The following is a 22343-nucleotide window of genomic DNA, read 5'->3' on the forward strand; positions in this document are numbered from 1 at the left end:
GTAGTGCATTGTTTCTCACTTTTTATCGTAATTTACCATAAAACAAACATTTAAGACAAGGAATGACCTAGTTTAATGTTTTTAAAGTAATATATATGTATTATTTTTACAAAACGTCACAAATTGTAGGGAAGGTGTCTTTAAGTTATTTATTAAGAAGTAGTATTAAACATAGTTAGGCCTATTCACTTTGACCAAAAACTGGATTAAAAAAAACAACTTCCCAGAAAGAAATGTAATTTAAAGCAAACTATACATAAATTGTCGGTCAGACAATGGTTTTTGGTTGAAATTAACCGTTTCTTTTGTCTTTTTAAGTGAAATGATTATTTTTGTTCATTTTGTTTTTCTACAGAAGTTAATAACTTTTTTAAAACTGCAAAATGGCCTATTCAAAGTCTGATTTGTTTATGTTTATGTGGGACAATACATCTTTTAAAAAGAAATATTATTTGGTTATTTTTTAAATTAAGCAAATGTGTTTAAAATGTTGCCTATTAGCCAGTACAGTATAGTTATAAGTTAATTAAAAATTCATGTTAAAAGCTATTTATTACACAGTAATATTAATAAACCATTGTTATAAAGTGTTTAGTTATACAGTACTAGCAAATGAACGAGTTGATCTTTGACATAAGTATTGGATAATTAGTCAAATTCCTTCTTTGTGAAGATAATCTAAGAAAAGCCAAGTATGATGTAGAATAAACAAGAACCCCACTTTTGCTAAACAGAGTGTGAATCGTTCTTAGCCAATCAACATGTTCATAGCAAATAGGATTAGACTGGTGTAGATTTGCACAGCTCTGCATACAACCTTGGAAGACTGATCATTGAGTACAACACTAGGCCATAGACATAAGCTATACAGGTGTAGGAACAACTTTACCAGGAGTTATGGTTACTTTGTGTGGATATTTTTATTCAATAGCAATATTTGTGTGCTAAAGCAAGTTTTTAATGGGCTTACTGTGGTTTGGTGTACGGATTTTACTCTCTTGAATCTATACATTGTTGGGATATTATGAGGCCTTGTTGTCGTAACTGTGAGGTAGGGTATACAGATATTGATAATAATATAGTCAGTGAGTTTGTTGGTTGCCTCCATAGATTTTATCATCACCTGGAAAGATACTTCAATAGGAAACATACTTACTATACTGTACACTATATGTATACGGTCAAACTCTCTTTCTATATTGTAGATATAGCTTTGAATTTGATAGATTCAAAAGTAAGACTTCTAAAGCTCTGTCCACACTATCAAACTGTATGTGACAAAAAAATGTAGTAGTGACAAAAATATATACTGTACTATATGTATACGGTCAAACTCTCTTTCTATATTGTAGATATAGCTTTGAATTTGATAGATTCAAAAGTAAGACTTCTAAAGCTCTTTCCACACTATCAAACTGTATGTGACAAAAAAAATGTAGTAGTGACAAAAATATATACTGTACTATATGTATACGGTCAAACTCTCTTTCTATATTGTAGATATAGCTTTGAATTTGATAGATTCAAAAGTAAGACTTCTAAAGCTCTGTCCACACTATCAAACTGTATGTGACAAAAAAATGTAGTAGTGACAAAAATATATACTGTACTATATGTATACGGTCAAACTCTCTTTCTATATTGTAGATATAGCTTTGAATTTGATAGATTCAAAAGTAAGACTTCTAAAGCTCTGTCCACACTATCAAACTGTATGTGACAAAAAAATGTAGTAGTGACAACAAAATGTGATGTGCCCAAATATGGACATGATGATGTCATATCACTACCATATTTGAGCATATCGCTACCATATTTGGGCACATCACACTTTTTTTGTCAAACTAGTTTAATAGTGTAGAAATAGTTGTACTATGCCAAAACCAGTCTACAGTATTATAGCTACCTTGATTGAATAAATAGTGGGGACAAAAATATGGGCGGTCAGTTTTACTGACCAGGTCAAAGTTTACAACAAAATGTTCAAACATAGGGTAAAATCATATTTAGAAAGTCATGCAAGGATTATTTCATCTTTGCTACTATTTGTAATATAGTACTTATAATGTGGTATATAGCTTATTGTTGAGTGCTTCAAGGATAAGCCTACCATATCTGTACATATTGTATCGTTAACAGCTGGTTATAATGTTATTTATTAAAAACATGTCTTAGCAACCATAACAGGCTTAATATACAGAGAGCAATGTATTAGCTTAAAATGCATAGTTGTACAACTGCATATTAACACAGGGTTATTAATGCTTGCCAGAAAGCGGTTAAAAGTTCCCCGATGTCTGTTAACCCACACTTAAGTATGTAGTTTGGGTTAAGAAATGCTCACATTAACTTCGGATTAGCTTTGCAGGAGATTTTCTTAAATTGCCTGTATGTGTAAAAATGCACATTTTATTTCAGGCAAAGTAGGAATTATATATTTATAGATTTTGCAATAATATGTAAAAGGAATGCTGACAAGTGACATAAAGATGGAATTAGGGTATTAATACAGTTGAACCCATATTAATGAGACACCTTCTAAACATGCCAATATGCCTTGAATATGGATGTCCCTTTAATATGGGTAGGTTATAATGTCAAATATATCCCTTGTCTATTTTGTGCTTTACTTACCTGGATAAAAACCGAATTGGCCTATTTTCTCCAAGAAGAGAGCTACAGCTTGAATACATCAAATTTTATGAAACACACCTATTAGATAATGGTACATTCCATGAAACTTAATAGGGTTGTCCCTTTAATAGGAGTGCCCCAAAGAAGGGATTTTACCTTAAATACTCTACAGCAAGTTCAGCAGTAACATTGACTAAACTTCAAACATTAATATATTTTAATATTTTAAAAATAGTTTTGTAACAAATTCACATATTTTGAGGTTTTTTGCTTGAAATCTCCATTAATATCTATATTTAGGTTTTGGTGTAGAGAATGGTTTTTTTTGTATTTTGCAATAGTTAATGATACACATTGAGCTTTAGTTTTAAATCTTTCACCCATAACATATTACTTTGTTCTAATACCTGCAAGCAAAGCTTTAGTGCTTAGGGCTTTAACACATTATAGACTTAATGCTGTAAGTACATCCCACTGAACCTTAGTATAATATCCAACAAAGCTGCAGTCATTCTGGACATAAAGCATTTCCACTGACTGTAAACAAATCATTCGTAAACCTTAAGCTCTGTCTACACTATCAAACTTTATGTGACAACAAAATGTGAAATATGGACATTGATGTCATATCACTACCATATTTGGGAATATCACTTATATTTAGGCACATCACACTTTTTAATAGTATAGCTTTAGATAGGGATGACTGATTTTACAATTTACCATTTTTTACTGCTTGTTTACTTGATTTAAAAGTGTGGGTTTTCTCTATTCAATGTCAAGTGACAGTTCCTCTTTATAAATCCGCAGATCTGATTTGGAACCGAACCTGCAAACACTGTACCAAACAAGGAACAGTTGTGCCATTATAATCCTTGAGTTTATTGTTAATATTTCAGTAATTTCTGCTGAATGTCTAAAAGTACAGTTGTTCCTACTGTGCTCTGATCTTGCCATAATCTCTATTTGATGGTTTATAGCCTAATCATATGGATTAATGTTAATCCCTTTTAAATGGATTTAAATACTGTACTATGCTTATTGATTATTAATCCCCTGTAATACACAGTAGTACAGATTGCGATAATGATAGCTAAAAGAAAATGCTATTTAAAAGCATTTAAGACAAAATACAGTAATAAGAAAATTGTGACAATTTACATGCTAGTGAGATGAACTGCATTCCTCAAATTCTCCTACTTTAAAGCAAAATAGCAAGACTCACTTACCCATGTTACATACTTTAGCTTGCTAGCATTCCACAACACTAGCAACTTTTACCTTTGTCAAAACATTGCGTTCTAGGAAAAAAAATTTTGATATATATACTGTATTTATTAAATTTTATTCCTTCAACAATACAAGATACGCTTCTCAACGGACTGAATGTCATATAGAAAATTACTGGAACATTCCAAACATTCACAGTACATTTTATTTTATGCAAGACATTTATGTTCAAATGTTATCAAAGCATATATCAGCACTTATACTTTTCATCATTGCATTGATGTATGTGTTTGTATCATAGAATAGCACATTTAATACTTTTTATATAACACCTAAATCAATTCCTGTCACATGGCGTGCAATAGTACATAGCCTATGTAAATACGCGAACGTGATTGGTTGAAACTGCATCACATGACTACCGCTGCGAGGATCGTAAATCGTATATATCCTCGAGAACGATGATATTGACTGTGTAATTTTCGCGTAATTATCGTGTCCCCTGTCATTAAACATATAGATTCTCGAGTACGATGATATTGACTGTGTAATTTTCGTGTGCCAACACTCGCGTTGCCGATAAATAAACAAAAGTCATCTACTCGATCTTGAACTCGGGTGGAATTGTCACTCCATCGCAAGACAACGCTTCAACCGCTGCGCCACGTAGCTTGCTTGAAGAAATTAATCATCTAAACTATTTAAACTATGCATACATAGCGCCCTCATTTGTTATTAGTCCACCCTAAATGTGATGAAACATTGTTTGTGATTGGTCAATACTCACGGTAGTAACCTAGTAACTAGTACGCGCTGAACATCCGGTGATTCGGCTCCTCGAAGAAGAGAAGAAGACGAATTGTTTATTCGGCCTACCTGATTATAATATTATTATTAATAGGCTTATTGATGGAAATTCTTCTGTTAATTTAAACGACCTAGGCCTAAGTGAATATTTTATTGCCAAGGAATCATTAATTAGTAATTATCTGTATATTATTCTTCTCAAGGTAAGGTGTCTAGGCAGGCTTGTTTAAATACAATACAAATACTATAGGCTATAGGAGGCCTAGCCTAGCTTCACCCAACCCAGCAGCAAACTTGTTCTTGGCTATATAATATAACAGATATTGCCTTTTATATCGGTTAAATATAAGATTTGGCATCCCCTCGGGAATGATATTAAGTTCTCGGGGAATATATATTTCCCTCAGCTGGCGCTTCGGGAAATATATATTCCCTCGAACATAATATCATTCCCTCTGGGATGTCAAATCTTATATTTAACCTCTAAACAGTCAATATCTGTATAATAGTACACTCATAAACATTCATTATTTGTATAATATAGCATGACCAGTAGCAATAGATTTAATATGTTTTGATAAGACATGCTGGTACTGAAATCATGAAGGTATTTTTCAGCAAGCCACCTAAATGTCATAAATTACTGATAACAGTGCAAATAAGGGTTCCTTTTTAGCATCATAATGTCAATGGTGTATTGTATTCCTGTGAAACAAACAGGGACAATTATATACGTTTAACACTTAGTTGGTTTGGTTCTGAAAGTGTCCCCATAATAGAGCTTCTACTGTAATGTGATGTAATAGTACACGGCCTAGTAAGTAACTCCTCTACCCTGGAATATGTACAGTACTATAGTTTAGTTTAGGACTTTGTTTATTGTTTACAGAGGTGAGTACAGTACGTTGTTTACAGAATTATTCAGCCTTTGGCTGCCTTCTGTTTGTACTATTTATGTGGTTTTTTTTATATGAATAAATACCTATATATATATATTTCAGACCAAAAATACTGTAAGATGAGGGCGTATCAATTTGATCTCTGGTGCGCGTGCGTACAACTGAGGACTAGTGCTGTTCCGCCGTACCACGCCGAGAATGTTAAAGAGTCGCTATCCAATCGAGTTCGAACAATACCATGAAAGCCCCAGTGGTCTAATGGTTAGGACATCTGCATATCAAGCAGGCGGTCCGAGTTCGAGTCTCGGTTGGGGCGACTTTTTCTCATTCTCACAGATGTCCTCATCTTTATCGTTTCAAATTAATTAATTAAATTTCAGTATATCACCAGGCGGTTTAGAATTAATGTTCTTTGCCTGATGTGTTTATATTTTCAGACCATATATATGTTACATAAAATGTTTACTACTGATTGTTAAACAAAAATAATTGATAATAAATCATTATTTTTTAAATTATTAAATAGAATATCAATAAAAAAGCATCATTTAATGAAGAAAGAATTTAATAATAAAAACAGTTGCGTCAAAACGCTGAGCGGCGCTTTTGGTAAGAAATATTTCTTGAATAACTTTGATTCAATGCTTTTAACAGCATGTTTTTTTAGTCAACATAATAAATTTATTCATATTTTTCCACTATTGATTTTTTACCTTGCCAACAATGTTTTTATTTGTTCACTAATAATTTTGTAGGTCGGTATTAAACTATACAAAGGGATATCATACTATAGAATTGATATCAAATTTAATTGGAATATTTTTAAAAACTGATATTTTATACACAATGATCACTCATTTTTTTTCTAAATATAGATATTAATATTAATATAAAGAAGCAAGGTAATAATTTAGTTTGATGCCAACTCTGGCAATGAAATAGTCTTTCTAAATATAGATTTTTTTTCAAATACAAAGTAGCAAGGTAATACAGTTTTCTGTATTTACAATTAAGTATTAACTTAGGATGTGGTTTTAAGCATTCAGGTATATGATTTTTACAAATCTACAAGGTCTGAAGTGATCCTTTAACAACAAAAAAACAATTTTGCCATATGGTGGTTGAATAAAGATTCAATGAGCTATATTAGATTATCTTAACAAAAGTTGTATTATAATCTTAGTGCAATCTAATTATTTTGATTATCTTGGTTGAAATTATTTTAAATCGTTTTATTTTGACTTTTTGTACCTGTACAATTGCTATTGTTTATTACCAGAACTTATATACTACTTTCTTTACATCACACCAAAAACATTGAACAACATACTACAAAGTTATTTATTCTATAACTTAGAAACCATACTGTAGGGTACATCATAATAGCGATTTTTGGAATTTGGTGTTTGGTCACAGAAGCTATCACAGAATGAGCAGACAGCAGTATTCTGTACAGTATTAATATTTAATGACTAGAATTCTATCAAATCACCATGCACCCATCCAATTCTACTAACCCAAATTTTCTCCAATCTGAAAAACAACACATGATCAATAATTGATGGATAATAATGTTTACGTTTTGCTCGTGTAACAAATCAACCTATTTGTTAATGATAAATTGTCATTGATGTTTGAAATTAGGTTCAGCGTTACACAACGCTTGACTGAGTCAAGATCATGCTTGTAATTTAAGAAAAATGAATTGACTATAAATTGTTTATCCTTCACTGAGGATGACAACGTCCCTCTAGGGGATATTTGTTATATTAATAAACAAGGTGTTTAAATCTGTGCATATGAAAATGATGAATAAGATCATTTGAGGCATGGCATCACAAAATCGGCATATTGTCGAAAATAATTATTATAATAAGATCTTCAGTAATCTATATTTAATAAGCTTTAAAATGAGTCGTTGTTTATTAAAATTGGTTTATTTAATGAAGAGTTATTAATGGAAACATACAAGTCACTTTCTAGCTATTTTGAGAAAAAGCATCATTAAGTTTTTTTAAATATTTTTGTTGTTGTTATTAAAATATATAAGTTTGTTATATATGATGAAACTGATTCTTTAATACCTACCTCTTCTCAACATTATAACAATATCACTTGCACTGATGAAGGTCTAGTGTTGCCCGAAACTCTGCTACTTTTTCTGGATGTCAGCTTAGCTTTTTGCTTATTTTATTTTGTATCTCGAGATATCTCTTGAAATCTCTCTTGATACCAACAGTCATTATCATTATTTTCAGTAATTTGTATTATTAAGTGACAAAACCATCATAAAAGTTGGCAAAATAAAATACCAATTTATTTAAGCCTGAGAGAGGTGCGGTCTGAGATTTATTTATTAATAGTTTTGTTCACAATTTCTACAGAAACTTTCAATGTATTAATAAATGGCCATGTGACACATTAGGTAATATGAAAACATGAAATACATGGACATGTGTGATGCGTAGTGTCCCCACAAGCTTCCATTGTGGTATTACCTTCCATGTGTAAATAACCAGGGGTAACACAACACAGTTGAGATAAAGCAGACGTTATAATGACGTCTAAAATAAGCAACAAGCTACTCAAAAGCATATTGACTAAAAAGTTAAGTAAGCAGCTTGGAATGGTGCTTACAAAAGGAATCGTGCTTACAAAAGGAATCGTTTGATCATCTTTGTGAGTACAGATTAAAGCTCTGTCTACACTATCAAACTAGCTTAACAAAAAAAGTATGATATGGCCAAATATAGTAGTGATATGCCCAAATAGGGTTGTGATATGACATCATCGTGTCCATATATGGTCACATCACATTTTTTTGGTCACATAAAGTTTGATAGTGTAGACAGAGCTTAATGCATGTAGTCATCTTACTGGTAATCGTTTGCCCACACGCTTTGATAATTTAGAGAAATAAACAAAGCAAAATGACTTGTTAATAGATAGGTCTACATTCCTGAAAGTGTATCATCTACGTACAATAAATAACATGAATGACTTCCAACAAAATTGATGTAATTAAAAAGCACAGGTGTACTGTATATGTTATTTTGTTAGAATGTAGTTCGGATAGGCATGAGTGTCACTTAAATCATGGCACATCATCACATTCTCATCATAAATTGTACAACTAACCGTAGTTATATTAAATCCAGTGTAATAATACCAGCATGGACCTGGTATATGAACATCTGCTAAAAGTGCATTGACCTGATGAATTATTTATTCACGATATTATCACCATGATTTAACAATAGGATTAAGATTCATGTGTGTTTATAACCAGTAAGCCTATTATTATACCAAAAATGATTATACTTTAGCTGAAATATAAGTTTTTATGTCAAGGCTCACTCGCTCCATGATTCTGGTGGTAGAAATAGTCTTCTCTGATAAGGACAATGAACCGTAGGTCCAGTGTACACATCTCTCTCATGTGCACTTTAAAGAATCTAGTACATCTTTCAAGTGCGGGGTTACCTCGGTGTACTAGTACACACACAGCCACTGGACATAACTGGGTCTTCTGGGAAACCAGTCTTTGACTGAAGAAGTCACACATAAAATGTTTCAATTAAATTTTGTAGTGGAATATTGCATGCCCTTATATGGGTACATTTAACAACATGGAAACCTACATATTCACTGTCATTGTCATTGCCAGAGCTGCCACCATCCAGCAAATTAAGTGCAATTTATGAACTTAGTACAGCATACCATTGCAAGCTATTTACTGAATCTCATCCTCGACCATTGTAAATAAATAATAAGTGTGCACTAAACAAGTTCAAATTACAAACTTTAAGCAGCGAAATACGCTTATCGATTCAATATACACCTATCAATATACAGCTATCAACATTACTGTATATCATCCAAAGATATGAGATAATGTTAATAATGAGATTCGTGAATTTGTTTAGGATGGAAATGTTAAGCCTATATTTGTACTATACCAAATTGATACTAGTGTCAAAATCTGTATACAATTGTTTACGTACATATGAGACGTTTCAACTTGTTGTTGCACATGTATGTATTTATTACTGGTTAATGTCAAGAATTGTATACAGATAGTTACTAAAAAACCAGATGAAAACATTGTTCGTAGTGACTGTCAATGTATTGTGATTTAGTTGATGCGTTAATTGTGTTTTTTTGTTGTATCTTTCAGTTACATTTAGCAGCTTTAGCCTCCCTGAAAGGAGAGATAAATGAGCTGAAACATAGATTACAATCAACTGCAATAGAAAGAGATGGACTTGAACGCAAGTTAGCTAAAGCTCAGGTTTGTGTTGAGTACTTATAAAGCTAGATCAGTATTCCCTGCTTGACCATCATGTTGCAACGATCCCACTCTGTTCATTGACCTTAGATCTTAATTCACCCATGTGCGCACATGGGTACCACTATCCCATCTAGGGTTAATCTACCTACGAATTCAATTCAAAGTTATTACGTATTAAATACATATTTTAAAGCAATTTATAGTTCTTATTTTTAGTGTTATTCTAAAGTATTAATAACACCACTTTTAAATTGACAATAATGACCACACTCAATGTCTCAACGCATTTTTGAAAAAAATAGAAATTCTTTAATACTCATCCTTTTTGATTTTTTTTTTTTTTTTCACAGATTACTTTTATTTTTATGTGAATAGCATAGACGCTTAATATGCATTATGCGCTTAAAAGTCCAAATTTATTATTATTATTATTATTTATTGAAGCATTGTAGCCTAAAATTATTTTATTTAAAGAAGATAATTTTTTAAGATTTAAAAGGAGTTTCTGAAAATGCTACCACATTCTAAATCGGTCATAATACTGAACAGATTCTGAAAATCAATTGTTGACACCTATTCTTCATGTACATACATCGTATCTTAGAAATAAGATAATTTAAGTACTTTGAACTTTGAACATTATATTCATTAATCACACAGTAAGTTGTGTAATGCACATTAGGATATGTGGGTGACCAGAGTTCACTTGAATAATAAACAGATTTTAATTCATCTCAACATTCAATAACTAAATTATGTAAAATAATGTTGTTATTGTTAAAAAATTAAAATGTGAGCAAGGCAATAAATTATTTAAAATCTATTGCTAGCTGGCATTCAAATTGCAATGAACATTACAGAAGACATAAAACAAGACATAAAACAAGTTCAACATAGTACAGTAGAGGTTGAAATCATATCATTTTAAAAAGTCAATACATTTCTGAATTTTACTATAATCATAAATTGTCGTTATTTTTAATATACATAAGTAGGAAAAATACAATGGTTTTTCAATTGATTTTTGTCAAAATGATTATTCATATAATTTATTTATTTTGTTGTAAAGTCGATTGAAAGAGCAAATTGATACAAAACAATTTTTTGAAAAAAAATTGATTTTTAAATGGTCTACATAAAAATTGTTCTTTGTCATTAATATAATAGGGAACCCTCCCAATACCGGACACCAATGGGCTGGCCTAATATGTCTGGTATTTGGAATGTGTAAATGGTAAAAATAAATTTGGGACATTTTGGACCTCAAGAAAGGTCTGGTTTTGGAAGAGTTTCCGGTTTTCAGAGATTCCGGTATTGGGAAAGTTGACTGTACTATTGTGTAGTAACCTATGTGAGAAATTCAAATAGATACATTATCTTCTGTAACACATAGTTCAATATAAACATATTAGGCACAGAACATGAATTCTAAACCGCCCGGTGATATACTGAAATTAAATTAATTAATTTGAAACGATAAAGATGAGAAAATCTGTGAGAATAAGAAAAAATCGCCCCAACATGTTAAGCGTGGTTGCCACTAGCGACGCAAAGCAACGCAGTGACATTGACGTGCTGTATTGCGTAATCACTAGTGGGAACCGACGACGCAACAGTGCTGCAAACATTGCAGGTTTGGTTTCACGCAGGTGGGGGAAAACACATTTATTGGAAGGACATTTTCTTGCGTTGCGTCGCTAGTGGGAACCACGCTTTATATGCTTTGCTGCAGCAGTGGCTACTAACACTACCGCCTAGACACCTAATCAATCTGCAAAGTGCTCGTTGTTTTACTATGGATATCGTTTGTCATTTAAATCACAATAGGTAAACTGACTTAAGTTGTAGCATGCCCTCGGGCATTACACAACCATTTGCAATAAAGAGTAATCAACGAGTTTACGCAATGTACAAACATCTTAGCAGGTCTACTCAAGTTCAACTGATAATTGCAATATTGTGTGGATATCTGCGGATGGATGGTTTGCTTTGGTTAATCAAATAAATTTTAGCAATAAATGAAAATTAAAGAATTTATCAAATGCAATAAATTATGTATTCTACAAATATTGTTTTTAATTTATCCTATTATTATTAAATAATAATGTTAGACTGAAATTAAAATTATGAAATGTTTGTCTATAAAAATTGGAAATAAAAATTTAAGATGATCATTTTATATTTAATTTATATTTATTTTGTATTGTATTCTGTATGTATTTGCTTTTATGATCTCTGTATTTTAAGTATTTTAATTGGACTGACCGTTTTATTGGGACTGGACCGTTTTATTGGGACTCGACCGTTTTATTGGGACTCGACCGTTTTATTGGGACTGGACCGTTTTATTGGGACTGGACCATTTTAGAGGTGTTTGTTGGCCCTATCCTTCACTAATTTGTGTTTTCCTTTTCTGTATAATTATACATTTTAATTAGTGAGAAGTTGAATAAATAAAAATAAAAAAATAAATGTATACTGTATACAGGTATACAGGTATCATTATGGAGGAAATGAGAGCTTTCATAAAAATTATGTCTAATATTAGCAATGCAAAAAAAAAGAATTATTCACAAATAAATACATTTTTGTAAATTAATTAAAAATGTTACATGACAATATTTCTAGTCTTAATGAAGTGTATAAAACATAAATGGTATGATACATAACATCTCAACATACTGTAGTGAAGTATTGCTCTTAAACCTCTTTAAGTGAAACATATTGTAACAAGTGTCTTATTTACATATCTCATTTAGGTTGAGCGTTCCCGCTTAATACACGACAATGAAGAGCGTCTTGAACAGCAAGCGATCCGGTATGAAGAGCGTATTACCGAGTTACACAGCGTTATCGCTGAACTCAACAAGAAAATTGACAGAACTCATAAAGACACTATTAGGTAAAGATTATTATTATTCGCGGTACTAGACGTACCATTTATTTTGTATATTATAGACAGTATTTCTTTTACAATAATATTTCTATAAGTTTAATCTAAATCATAATGAACGGAAAACGTATTTGATAAAAAATGGGTGAAGCTCTTAAACGCATTACTCTAAAATACCGAATCTAATTAGCAAATAAAACAATACAAGTAAATTATGCGGTTTAATTGATTGCCTCGCTGTAAAATCTTTTTTTTTTTATTACAATACTCAATTAATATGAGTATGTAATAACATTTGAAATTTCAATAATTTATTTATCCAAAGAGAAATTAAAAGAAAAAAATAGAATAAAATACATTAAAAGATGAAAAGACCCATCAACACAAAGCTAAAAGCTTGTACGTGTTTGACAACCTAAAAAACCATAAAACAGTAAATACAAAACAAAAAAATAAAATTAAGTACAGTAGCATCAATAGAAATTAAGATGTATACTTGTTAAATAGATTCAACTTATATAATTGTTTGAATTTATACTATATGTGCGAGTTTCATAAGTTAAATGTTAATATCATGTTTCATATTTATTATATACTGATTTTTTAAGATACAGTAATTAGCAGGTAGATTGGCCACTTGATATTATCTGTAATACGATAGTATAGGCTAGAGACGCAAATGTAATAATTTAGATAATTCGTCTGCACTTGTTGTCATTAACCGGCTTCTAGATTAGCGTTCAATAATGAAGACCATTTTGGGATTGAATTGCATTTTAGCAAGCGGCCTTTACGCTGTAATTGGAACACGGTATAATCAGCTGTATATAGGTTGTCTGCTGCAACACTAAGACCGAATGCGTGTTTATGTATATCTCGACTTTTGAACATTTTGCCGTCTGACAATTTGGGTTTGTAGAGTTCACGTAAAGAAGGCCATGACAACATTTTTTTCCGATATCGTACAATTGTAAATCATTTCTTAACCAATTAGTATCAATTTTCTGTCTTCTACTTGCCGATTTATCATCAATAATTCATAATCAAATGTTTTCTTTCAATTTCGTCTTTGTATTCATTAATTGATAACGATATTACATCAAAAATAATTTTGTTTTTTATAGGGAAGAGGATGAATTTTCACAATCGGCATCAAGTCCTCCAAGTAATATTAGCAACAGTGGAGGCAGTTGTAGTGGTAGCTGTTTCCATGGTAGCGAATCTGTTCAAATAGGTAAAGTAGCGGCAAATCATGATCTCATGGGTTTATAATTATTGTACTTGATGACTAAATAAATGTGGAATAAATTAAATGAAATGAAATTATCTGGTTGCTCGTTGGGATGGACTTTTTAAAGTTTAGTTTCCCGACATAATTTTTTGGCCGCCACAAGATGTCCGACAACCCATTCTGCACTAAAGTGTAACTAACAAACAAAGTCAAAGTGGATAACAAATTATGTGACATTAAAATGGAATATTCAAAAATACATCTTTAAATTATACAGTATTTATTTGAATATACTGAAACAGGTGTAGTATGAAAGAAGTGCTAAGTTAAATTTCTGATTTCATTGGCATTTATTATCACTTGAAATCATTTTACCCCTAACCATACGCCCTGCAACCATGTTGAGATTGTGAAGTTAACCTCAACAAAAACCTTTCATCCTTTTTTTTGTTAATCTCTGAAACTTATACCATATTTGCTGTGTTTATTACTACAGACCAGTGCAATGATTTAAATGCAGAATTAACCCGTGTGTTTGAAGGCATTGAATGCTCAATACCATCACGGAGAGACCTTCATCAACATGTGACCAGCATGGAAAGACAAGCTCAACAGCTGGAGAGTGCAAGTAAATACTCACAGCAACAAGCTATACAGGTAACAATGCTGAATAAAATACCCATATACAATAGAATACATAATATTATCTGTATTAAGAGGACACCTTCCCAACTTAGAAAGTGTCCCTTTAATAGAGGTGTAGTAGTAGTAGTATATAATGTACTTCATTTGAGGTGGTCCAAAGGAGGAAATCTACTGTATTCCTACAACAGTTTGTGGGAAAACTGTTTCTATTTATTTCCACCATATAACAACATATAATATAATAACATAAAAAAAAGTAATTCAGTCAAGAAGGGGTGGGGGGGGGGGGGGGCAGAATAAGTCAGAAAGACTGTATTCAGTAGTACATACAGTATATAGTAGTTCAGAAAACATGTAAAAAGAAAGAGAAAAGCTTTAAATTAAATGGTGAAAAAAAAGAAATGAAAGGTAGTAATGTCACTAAGAAGGGAGTCTATTGTATGTGCAAAGATATAAATTAATATGCCATCTTTTTTAGCATTACAATTAATTATTTATTCTGCTCTTTGTCTTGTATATAGGTAATGAAGGAGGTTGAAGCCATGAACTTAGATTCATCTAGTGATGTTGATCAAACCACAAAGATACAAAGAAGAAGGAGCAGCTTAGAACAAGAACTGAGATTGTTACAAGAGGAAAACGATAACTTAAATACAACAATGTCACGCAAAGATGATGAGATGCAGAAGATGAAATCAAATTTGATGAACGTCCGAGAAGAGAGGGAAAAATTTAGAAGAAAAGTACTTAACTCTAAATATTATTATTTTTAATTTATTATCATTGTTTTTGTTATCAATGTTTATTATTTTAGTTTTTTCCTTAAGGAGAACTTCATTGCCTTGTCAAATAAATGAAGTATTATGTTCTCTTTTTCCATACGCATCCAAACCGTGTAACTTGCCAATTACAGGATGGATAAACTATTTAATAATTTGTCATGCTTATAAACTAAGTCTTATTTGAGGCTTGAGGAGTGGAGTTACAACCCTGGCACTAGGTCAGGATTGAACCCCAGACCTTGTCATTGGAAGGCACGTTAACCACCAAGCTACACCACAACGTTTGTGAAGAATGTAAATTATTAATTATTATCTTTTAGGTTAGAGAAATGCAAGCAATCATATCGACATTACAAAATGGCAATCATCGGACCGGCAACTCATCATCATCGGAGCATTTAGCTTCACCTACCCAACGTCCATCCCCTGCCCAATCATATTCTGGTATCAACCCTAGCACGGGTGAACTCAGTTTGACCGGGTCAGAAAGGAAGAAAGAGATGGCGGTCAGTAAAGTAGCTGAAAGAGTGAAGTTAAAGCAATCAAGATCGGTTGATGTCCGACAGGGAAATGACCCCAGACAGGTCTTAGGTCATGAAATCACCACTGCTGGGGTAAGTTTAGGAACTGAATATTTGTTTTTGGTGATAAAAAAAAATGTAAAAAATAAAAATAAAAATAAGGGTCTGTTTAAATTTGATGTGACAATAACATGTCATGTGCCCATATATGGACATGATAATATCATATGAATAGCATATTTGGGCACATCACTACCATATTTAGGCACATCACTACCATATTTGGGCATATCACTACCATATATGGGCATATCACTACCATATATGGGCACATCACACCACTTTTGTAGACAGAGTTTAAAGTAAACATCAAAACAAATAAAAAGTTGCTGCTGAAACCAGTAATATAAAGAAGACTCAAATTATTTATGAATGAATGCGAGAAATAATTATTAATATTGATTTTTTTTTCTCAGATTCAAAATTCAAAGCTAGCAGAACACTTAGCCCATTCCTTACAAGAGTGCTCTAGCCTCCAAGAGGTTTTCCAAACACTCAATTCCCATGGACTGTCCATTCCAGAAAATAAAGTGAGGGAATTTGAGGTTGAAATGGAGCGACTGAACAGTAAAATTGAACATCTGAAATCACAGAATGACCTGTTGACCTTAACGCTGGAAGAAAGTAAAGCCAATTGTGATAGACTTAGTATGTTAGTTGGAAAGTATGAATCGAATAATACAGCATTGCAAATGGCTGTCAACTACAGTGATCAGACGATAGAGGCTTACAAAGCTCAGCTTGATCTAGCACGATGTGAACAGCAATCGTTACTAGCAAACTGTAAAGCAGCGGGGCTAGGTGGATTAGGTATGATGTGTTTATAGTGAATACTGAAACATAATATGATTTACGATTCTTCATGATCTTAAGCCCTGTCTACATTATCAAACTTGGCAACAAAATGTGATGTGCCCATATTGGGACATGATAATGTCATATCACAACCATATTTAAGCATATCACTACCGTGTTTGAGCATATCACTACTATATTTGGGTACATCACATTTTTTTGTCAAACTAGTTTGATAGTGTAGACAGAGCTTTACAGCAACACAATAAATATCAATCGAAACAACAATTGATATGCATTATTACACCTTAAATGGTTTGTAAAGGTTGCTGGTTTATTCATTAATTTTTTTAGTACCATTAATACTACCAGTAGAGAAGTAAATTTGTAATACCTAAACAGGTTTTATTGAAGACCCGCAAGATCATAACATTTTACCAAAATATTTTTCCAAGCCTGGAAATCATTGGGAAATTTACAAAAACCATTTGAAGACCATGACGAAAAAAATGTCTTTCTTGCAGATGCAATTTATACTGTTTGCTGTACCATGACCCATGACCTTTTAAAATTTTGTTTAGAACTGTTCAAAAGTCATTAAATCTTGGTTTAAAGGTCTAGAAATGAACTCTTTGAGTGTATGCCTTCTGTATATTGATTGTATCATCAACTCAGTATGATGATAATTATCTGTATATTTTACAATCCATTTAGCATCATCATTCTTTTTATCATCAATATTCTTGTTATCACAGGTGAGAATTCAGAAAGCTCTGGAGACGATTCAGAGGATACAACCAGCATGTTACGGCGAGTTCATGAGAATAAGAAAGTTGCCGAGAGCATGGCTAAGTCATTGCTACAGAGACTGGATAGAAGTTGTGGCGCAGTGCTTACACATGTTCAGGGTGCTACGCTACAGCCATGGGAAGATGTTTCATCTCAAAGTCACACTAGGTAAACTAAGAATAAGTATTTGTTTACTGAAATTGTATTACACCTTTTCAACAGATAATACTATAAACTTTTGTTGTTTACCATTTTTCTTCCCCTCAACAACATGAAAAATAAAGATTAATAAAATCAGATTTTGAATTTAGTTTAATTTAAAGTTAAATTTAGCAGTTTTAATAAAGTTATTAACTTCTTTAGGAAAAAATTGTTGTTTCACTTATAAAAAGACAAAAGAAACAGTTAATTTTAACCAAAACAACATTGCGTGACAGACAATAGGTATATTTTGCTTTAATTATATTTTTTTTCAAGGAACGTTTTTTTTTATCCAGTTGTTGGTCAAAGTGAATAACTATTATGTGACATTAAAATGGCATATTCAACAACAAAAATATTTCTTATCTAAAAGTATTTATAAAGAAGTAAATAAAGAAAAAGAAAGTATAGTGTTCATAATTTTTAAAATCTATATATCTTTACCAAACTGTTGATTGATCTATATTACTTTTTAATTTAGCGTTACTTCCTTATTTTGAACAAGGAGTGAACCTAAAAATGTACATTTTAAGATTTAAACCATCAAACCACAACTGCTTTCAGTTCAGTCATCAGTTTGTCATCAACTCATTCATCATGAAAATTAGTACGGAAAGTGAAACACAACCAAGACGTAAATGACATTATTAAATGTTCATGAAAATGTAAACACATCGTATTCACCTTGTTATGTGTTGATTAGCATGGTTGTTGACAGACATGTGACTGGGTGGACGGTCTTAGCTTGTAAGGTCAAGAAGGTTATTTCCAATAGAACTGACCATTAACAGGCTGACTGACAAGCAGTGGATGGTGATAGATGCATTGTACAAGCTAAATATCACAATTACAATTTCAATTTGAATGCAAGTGGTGCTTGCGTCAATGAACATCAACATTAATGAAAGGAAAATAATTAACGGTAGTTGGCGTGTCATGGGTTGTTTTTTATAGAAAAAAAAATATGGCAAAAAAAAGTAGGCATTTTAAAAACAATCCAATTAAAAGATTTAAATATCTTATTAAAACTTGATATTTTAATTATTATTCATGTATTGATTATGGTATGTGTTAAATATAACACACACACACACCCATCTCTATCTTTGAACTACTTTATCAATTGATCTTAAGGATCAGTTTGTTTTCAACTTGAGATCATTCTTGCGTGCTCTTCGATCTAACCTGCCTGACTTATTTTATTTGTAAACTAATTTTATTGACCAATATTTATTTCTTGCATTACAGCGATGTATTTTTACAAAGCTACCCCTGCCCAGCATTTTTTCATCTTTTTATATATATTTATATTGTATGAATTTTATGCTGGTCATATAAATAAACAAAACGAAATACTTGAGCAAAACTACTGATAATTTAAAAAAGGTTTTTTTTTTATTGTAGCACGACGAGCTCTACAGCAAGTAGTTGCGACACTGAGTTCAGTAAGGAGGATGAACAACGACTCAAAGATTACATCCAACAGTTGAAAAATGATCGAGCCGCAGTTCGTCTCACCGTCATGGAACTTGAGAGTGTACATATTGATCCATTAAGTCATGATGTAGCGCCAAGACCGGACACGCAACGTTTGGATTTGGAAAACGCGGTGTTAATGCAAGAACTGACAGCTCTTAAGGTGACAAGCATACTTAACTTTGTGTCATGTGTACTTAGCATAAAAATACTGAGTACCGTTGCTTAGCAACGGGGGATCTGTAGCGGAAATGCTGATTAGCTTCAGTTGTCAAACATTAGTTGTTAGCTCATTCTTCCTAATTATTTTTGTTAAAAGCTTCTTTATTATTTACGCGGACCAACAAAGAGTCGTCTAACTAACATAAATATAAAATGGAGAATGCATGTACAACTATAAACAAACAAAAAATTGCTTTTACAAGTTAAGATATAAAATAGAAAACAGAAGTAAAACTATTATATTAAAACTATTATTTATTTATTTTTTTTTTATTTCAGGAGGAAAGGGCAGAGCTTAAAGCACAGAATTATTTACAGGAAAAAGAACGCAAAGCGCTTGAACTTAAACTAAGTTCACGAGAAGCACAGGAAGAGGCTTACTTGGTTCAAATCAATAACTTAAAGTGTGAAATGAAAGAACAAATATCACATCATGGTGAGAAAGCAACTTATACACACCACCATCACTACTCTAAGGTAAACTTATTTTTCCTATATCTTATTCAAACTTTCTTTTTAGCAACACATTTAAGCGTTAACAACATATAGTAGAACCCCTCCTTAGGATGCCCCTCCTTGGGATTACCCCTCCTTGGGATTACCCCTCCTTGGGATAACCCCTCCTTGGGATAACCCCTCCTTGGGAAACGCCTCCATGGGATAACCCCCCTCCTTGGGAAACGCCTCCATGGGATAACCCCCTCCTTGGGAAACCCCTCCTGGGATAACCCCTCAATGGGATAACCCCTCAATGGGATAACCCCTCCTTGGGATAACCCCTCCATGGGATAACCCCTCCTTGGGATTACCCCTCCTTGGGATTACCCCTCCTAGAGATACCTATCCTTGGGATATCCCTCCTTGGGATATCCCTCATTAGGATACCCCTACTTGGGATATCCCTCAATGGGATACCCCTCATTAGGATACCTCTCATTAGGATACCCCTCCTTGGGATACCCCTCATTAGGATACCCCTACTTGGGATACCCCTCCTTGGGATACCCCTCATTAGGATACCCCTCCTTGGGATACCCCTTCTTGGGATATCCCTCAATGGGATACCCCTCATTAGGATACCTCTCATTAGGATACCCCTTCTTGGGATATCCCTCAATGGGATACCCCTCATTAGGATACCTCTCATTAGGATACCCCTCCTTGGGATACCCCTTCTTGGGATATCCCTCAATGGGATACCCCTCAATGGGATACCTCTCATTAGGATACCCCTCCTTGGGATATCCCTCAATGGGATACCCCTCATTAGGATACCTCTCATTAGCATACCCCTCCTTGGGATACCTCTTCTTGGGATACCCCTCCTTGGGATACCCCTTCTTGGGATATCCCTCAATGGGATACCCCTCAATGGGATACCTCTCATTAGGATACCCCTCCTTGGGATATCCCTCAATGGGATACCCCTCATTAGGATACCTCTCATTAGCATACCCCTCCTTGGGATACCTCTTCTTGGGATACCCCTCCTTGGGATACCCCTCATTAGCATACCCCTCCTTGGGATACCTCTTCTTGGGATATCCCTCCTTGGGATACCCCTCATTAGGATACCTCTCCTTGGGATACACCTTCTTGGGATACCCCTCCTTGGGATACCTCCATAGGATACCCCTATTAATGAGACACCTATTAATGAGACACTTTTCTGGAAAGCAAATTAGAGATAATGTATGCTTTTACTAAAGAAGACACTTTGTCATTTAACAGTTAATTTCTCTTTACAGAATGGCATATCATCACCAGTATCACTAACAGAAGTTGGGTCTTTGGATGGCAGTAGTGTTGGGTCCCAAGAAGAGTTCCTTCAAAGAGAGAAGAAGATGAAAGCAAGACTTCAGGAGCTGGTGACAACCCTTGAGAAGGTTCAGAAGAGTTCAGAGTTACGACATCAACAGTCTTCAGAGTTTGTGGCAGACCTTAAGAGAGCTAATAGGTATAGAACACTTCCAATTAATGACCACCCTCTAATTATAGAGGTGTTTGGTGTGGAATATATGCACAAAGATATAGCCTGCTTTATCCAAGTTCTTAGGAATACAGGGTTGTATGTAGTTTGTTTAGTCCATCCAGTTTTAAAGGTCCTCTCGTCTATTTTAAAAATACCATTATTGTTCAATAATATAATAAATTTTAACAATTTTTATTGGGTATTAAATAATACATTTTTTAATGTCTTAAAAATCTTTATAGATAAAAAAATATGCCTAATATGGTAACAACACCCTAACCTAGTATATCAACATTGTATCTCACAATTCATGGTAATACCCATAAAATTAAACATGACAACAAAAGATTGAGTTTTCTCTGAATGTTTTAAATGTCATCACATAATTATGAAATTGTCAGTCATAATTAGCATGAAATGATATACAAACTGCAAATGTCTATCAAACTATCTCCCAAGAGATCCAATCTAATCCTTCGGTCTTAAACTGTCCGTATTCATTCATCTTTGAAATCTGTATAATAGTTACAACTGATTCCGTGATTGGCACATTCAATTTGTTATCATATTAATAATCTTATTACATGATTTATATCTTTATGAATATTTTTTCTTCCCTTGTGACATCATGAAAATATTTTGCATACTAACATTTTAAAAAGATAACATTTGCGTTAGTTATCTTGTTATTTTGCCAAACCACTTACAACAGGGAAAAAAGATCAAGTAAATATAATAACCGCTTTCCTTTTAAATATGGACTGTGGATGGATATAGATTTTATCCATCAATACTTCTTGGCTTTATAACCGAAAGTTACTTTAAGATCTTTCAAAATGTAGACAGCCACTGCAAAACACTCCGAGAAAAATTTCCGTTTATTTAATTATTTTTG

General features: G+C 32.8%; 1 protein-coding gene across 4 annotated transcripts in view; it reads left to right on the plus strand.

Moving 5' to 3' along the window:
- The window catches only part of LOC140040935 (colorectal mutant cancer protein-like), a 92799-nt gene that overhangs the window by 66101 nt on the left and 4355 nt on the right, over window positions 1–22343 (plus strand). For all 4 annotated transcript variants that reach the window (XM_072087221.1, XM_072087223.1, XM_072087222.1 and 1 more), the window contains 11 exons: window positions 9748–9861; window positions 12621–12763; window positions 13879–13988; window positions 14482–14642; window positions 15152–15373; window positions 15733–16026; window positions 16410–16803; window positions 17544–17745; window positions 19183–19417; window positions 19756–19953; window positions 21225–21433. In XM_072087221.1, coding sequence (XP_071943322.1) covers window positions 9748–9861; window positions 12621–12763; window positions 13879–13988; window positions 14482–14642; window positions 15152–15373; window positions 15733–16026; window positions 16410–16803; window positions 17544–17745; window positions 19183–19417; window positions 19756–19953; window positions 21225–21433 — 2282 coding nt within the window. The remainder of the gene's footprint in view (window positions 1–9747; window positions 9862–12620; window positions 12764–13878; window positions 13989–14481; window positions 14643–15151; window positions 15374–15732; window positions 16027–16409; window positions 16804–17543; window positions 17746–19182; window positions 19418–19755; window positions 19954–21224; window positions 21434–22343) is intronic.

Source organism: Antedon mediterranea, chromosome 2, assembly GCF_964355755.1.
Source record: "Antedon mediterranea chromosome 2, ecAntMedi1.1, whole genome shotgun sequence".
In the NCBI taxonomy this organism is placed as follows: Eukaryota; Metazoa; Echinodermata; class Crinoidea; order Comatulida; family Antedonidae; genus Antedon; species Antedon mediterranea.